This window comes from Schistocerca cancellata, chromosome 3 (assembly GCF_023864275.1).
Source record: "Schistocerca cancellata isolate TAMUIC-IGC-003103 chromosome 3, iqSchCanc2.1, whole genome shotgun sequence".
In the NCBI taxonomy this organism is placed as follows: domain Eukaryota; kingdom Metazoa; phylum Arthropoda; class Insecta; order Orthoptera; family Acrididae; genus Schistocerca; species Schistocerca cancellata.
Genome location: NC_064628.1, coordinates 213,931,430 through 213,935,213, shown reverse-complemented (window position 1 = coordinate 213,935,213; position 3,784 = coordinate 213,931,430). Strand labels below are relative to the sequence as shown.

General features: G+C 45.1%; 1 protein-coding gene across 1 annotated transcript; it reads left to right on the top strand.

The window, feature by feature from the left end:
• Positions 1–2,521: 2,521 nt before the first annotated feature.
• On the top strand, positions 2,522–2,932 carry LOC126176230 (translocon-associated protein subunit alpha-like; the record flags this gene model as incomplete). Its single annotated transcript, XM_049923375.1, has 1 exon — positions 2,522–2,932. A coding segment is annotated over one exon (411 nt), but the record flags the coding sequence as incomplete, so codon positions are not given.
• Positions 2,933–3,784: the final 852 nt, after the last annotated feature.

Genomic DNA, 3,784 nt, shown 5'->3' with positions numbered 1-3,784 from the left:
TCCCGGCTGGGTCAGGGATTTTCACCTGCCTCGAGATGACTGGGTGTTTGTGTTGTCCTCATCATTTCATCATCATCCAGGAAAGTGGCGAAATTGGACTGAGCGAAGGTTGGGAGATTGTACGGGCGCTGATAACCACGCAGTTGAGCGCCCCACAAACCAAACATCATCATCATCCACTATAATAGAAGCATACAGTTATGCCTATGTTTCGTTTCCTCTTTAGCTACTTGCTGACACTTTATATTAGCTTCTGATTGAGAATTGTTTCTCCACTTACTCCGGTTACAGCTTCCAGCCCAACGATACGCTTAGCACTTTGTTTTCGCCGATAGATTCCGTATTAGCACGCTACTTACCTCACTACAGCTGTTTCGGAGATTAGTTCCTAAACCTCGCAGCCACTGCGCCATATTTCGTTTGTATCAATTTACTTTGTCATTAGGTTATCTCTATACTACCTAACATGCTGATTATGCCGACATGCATTTTCGTTTATGCCTTACAGCAAGTACACTTGCGCAAGTGCTTGTTTCACACCTTGAGACCAATGTCACGACATGCATGTCATTAGCCGATTAGCTCCAGTTCTGGCATGAAGTCTGCACTCTTGTTTTGTTTCCTTATACTACACTTGTACAGGTATTATGATCCACATGAAAGCATTTACGAGCTGTTTTTGTTTTACCGGATTTATTATTCACACTGTTTCCTGTAAGAGTCGTCCACAACTGTTATTGATCATCAATGATAAAATCCACTACAGCTGAAAAATATTTATTTCTAAAAGGGAAAGCATAACCCGGTGTTATTGTATTACATATTGTTCTCGTATTTTTTAAGACTATAGTACTAGACTCCACACATTTGCTTATTTGTTCAAAAATGGTTCAAATGGCTCTGAGCACTATGGGACGTAACTTCTGAGGTCATCAGTTCCCTGGAACTTAGAACTACTTAAACCTAACTAACCTAAGGACATCACACACATTCATGCCCGAAGCAGGATTCGAACCTGCGACCGTAGCGGCCACGCAGTTCCAGACTGTAGCGCCTAGAACCGCTCGCCCACCACGACCGGCTGCTTATTTGTGATACTCGCTAATAATGCGAAAGTTAGGCTTATAAGCATGTACGATATCTGTATCTTTAAATTTTTACGCTTTTCTTTTTTAAAATTTAATTTTATGAGCTAACTTGTACTTATTTGGGATATATTTTTTCTTACGGTCTTCCGAAGAATAGCTCTAGATGCCTAAAAACGTAAAGGGAGAAGCTCTGTTTTGTGCACCTGTCTGCTGATTTTTCAACAAATAAAAATACAGTTGCCGAAGGTGATTGGAACACTAAATCTGTCATTTACACTTATTCAGGTAGAAGCCTCGTCAGATAAAGTCAGTGTCATTTTTTCCTGTCAGTTTTGCACCCCTTCTGTGCCTGCGCCCTTGGGGAGTCTTAATCGCCATCTCTACGGTGCCCCATTAGAGTGATTACCTCTGACTGGACAACTCCTCCAGTAAATCCTGTCATCTTCTGTTATTCCTCAAGTGTCGTCTGAACTGCTGTTATTTTCGCGTAATAGGAATACACTGTTTTATTACTGCGCCACTTTGCTCAGCCGGACAGAAAACAACTATACGAGAGTATAGTGACTGAATTTGAGAGCAGTGCGGGAACCAATAGCCTCTTCTATGGAAAGAAGAGGCCGCCAAACGGGTCAGTCCGGAAACAGGTCAGGCGGTAAATAGGTCGTTTTCTCATCCCTTGGTCACGAGCGTAAAGAGAAAATGGCCGTGAGGAGACAGTGAGCTGTGATAGTTGTGAACGCCCGGCGCCACGCGGGTGGTCCGGCGAGATGCCGCGATGTCTGCGTCGCCCGCCAACTGGGTCACCCGACACCCGAGTCCGCCAAACGGCTCGCGGTCTTGAAAAAGGGGGTGGAGGGGGGCGGTCAGGGAGCGACACAGGCGAGAGCTCACTATGGACCGTCATCAAATAAAGTCCCCCCTGTACCTACCACAATGTATCGTTTGAGGGGGTAGGGGAGTTTGGGGGAGGAGACGAGACACCGAGGTCATCGGGTCTCATCGGATTAGGGAAGGACGGGGAAGGAAGTCAGCCGTTCCCTTTCAAAGGAACCCTCTCGGCATTTGCCTGGAGCTATTTAGGAAAATCACGGAAAACCTAAATCGGGATGGCCGGACGCGGGATTGAACCGTCGTCCTCTCGAATGCGAGTCCAGTGTGCTAGCCGCTGCGCCACCTCGCTCGGTAATGTATCGTTTGAATAAAGCCATGTGGAAAGAAGCTGGTGTAAGGCGTATCGCGTCACTTGTCCCACTGAGCTTACTAGAGAACCGGAGAGACCACTCCACTAAACAAAGTCGTCTCACTACAGCTATTTTACAGATTTTGCTTCGTACAGAGTCATTACATTTAAGTCAGGGGAGAGGAGTGCCTCCACCTGTAGGAACATTATATCCGCCCAGGCGACAGCAGCGTCATCTAGCAGGGAATGACTGCTAGTCATTCTATTGTTTCTATTGCTGGTGCTGCCAGCTGTTATTTTCTTCGTGGACAATGGAAGTCACATAATGGTTGCTGCTGAAGATGACAATGCAGATGACGAAATAGTTGATGTAGAAGGTGACGGCGATGAAACTTCTGTGACTGATGAAGGCAGCGAAGATGATGAAGCATCACCTAGTACATCTCCTGATGCAGACACGGTGATACTATTCACAAAGCCAGCATCTGCAGGCTCTGGAGCAAATCTGGAGCTCCCAGCTGGAAATATTGTAGAATTTTTAGTTGGTTTTACAAACAAGGGCAACCAGGACTTCATTTTGGAAACGTTAGAGGCATCTTTTCGCTACCCAATGGATTTTAGTTTCTACATGCAGAATTTCTGGACTTCATTTTGGAAACGTTAGAGGCATCTTTTCGCTACCCAATGGATTTTAGTTTCTACATGCAGAATTTCTCAACTGTGGCTTATAATCGTATTGTCAAGCCAAGTCATCAAGCAACATTGTTTTATTCATTCATCCTTACTGAAGCATTTGCTGGAAGGCCGTTTGGTCTGAATATAAATTTGAATTACAGGGATCTGACTGGAAATGTCTTCCAAGAGGCTGTTTATAATGAGACTGTACAGGTAATGTAGAACGTAGACAAATGTAATGTATTGCGAATACATAGAAAGAAAGATCCTTTATTGTATGATTATATGATAGCGGAACAAACACTGGTAGCAGTTACTTCTGTAAAATTTCTGGGAGTATGCGTACAGAACGATTTGAAGTGGAATGATCATACAAAATTAATTGTTGGTAAGGCGGGTGCCAGGTTGAGATTCATTGGGAGAGTCCTTAGAAAATGTAGTCCGTCAACAAAGGGGGTGACTTACAAAACACTCGTTCGACCTATACTTGAGTATCGCTCATCAGTGTGGGATCCGTACCAGGTCGGATTGACAGAGGAGATAGAGAAGATCCAAAGAAGAGCGGCGCGTTTCGTCACAGGGTTATTTAGTAAGCGTGATAGCATTACGGAGATGTTTAGCAAACTCAAGTGGCAGGCTCTGCAAGAGAGGCGCTCTGCATCGTGGTGTAGCTTGCTGTCCAGGTTTCGAGAGGGTGCGTTTCTGGATGAGGTATCGAATATATTTCTTCCCCCTACTTGTACCTCCCGAGGAGATCACGAATGTAAAATGAGAGATGTCTGAGCGCGCACGGAGGCTTTCCGGCAGTCGTTCTTCCCGCGAACCATACGCGACTGGAACA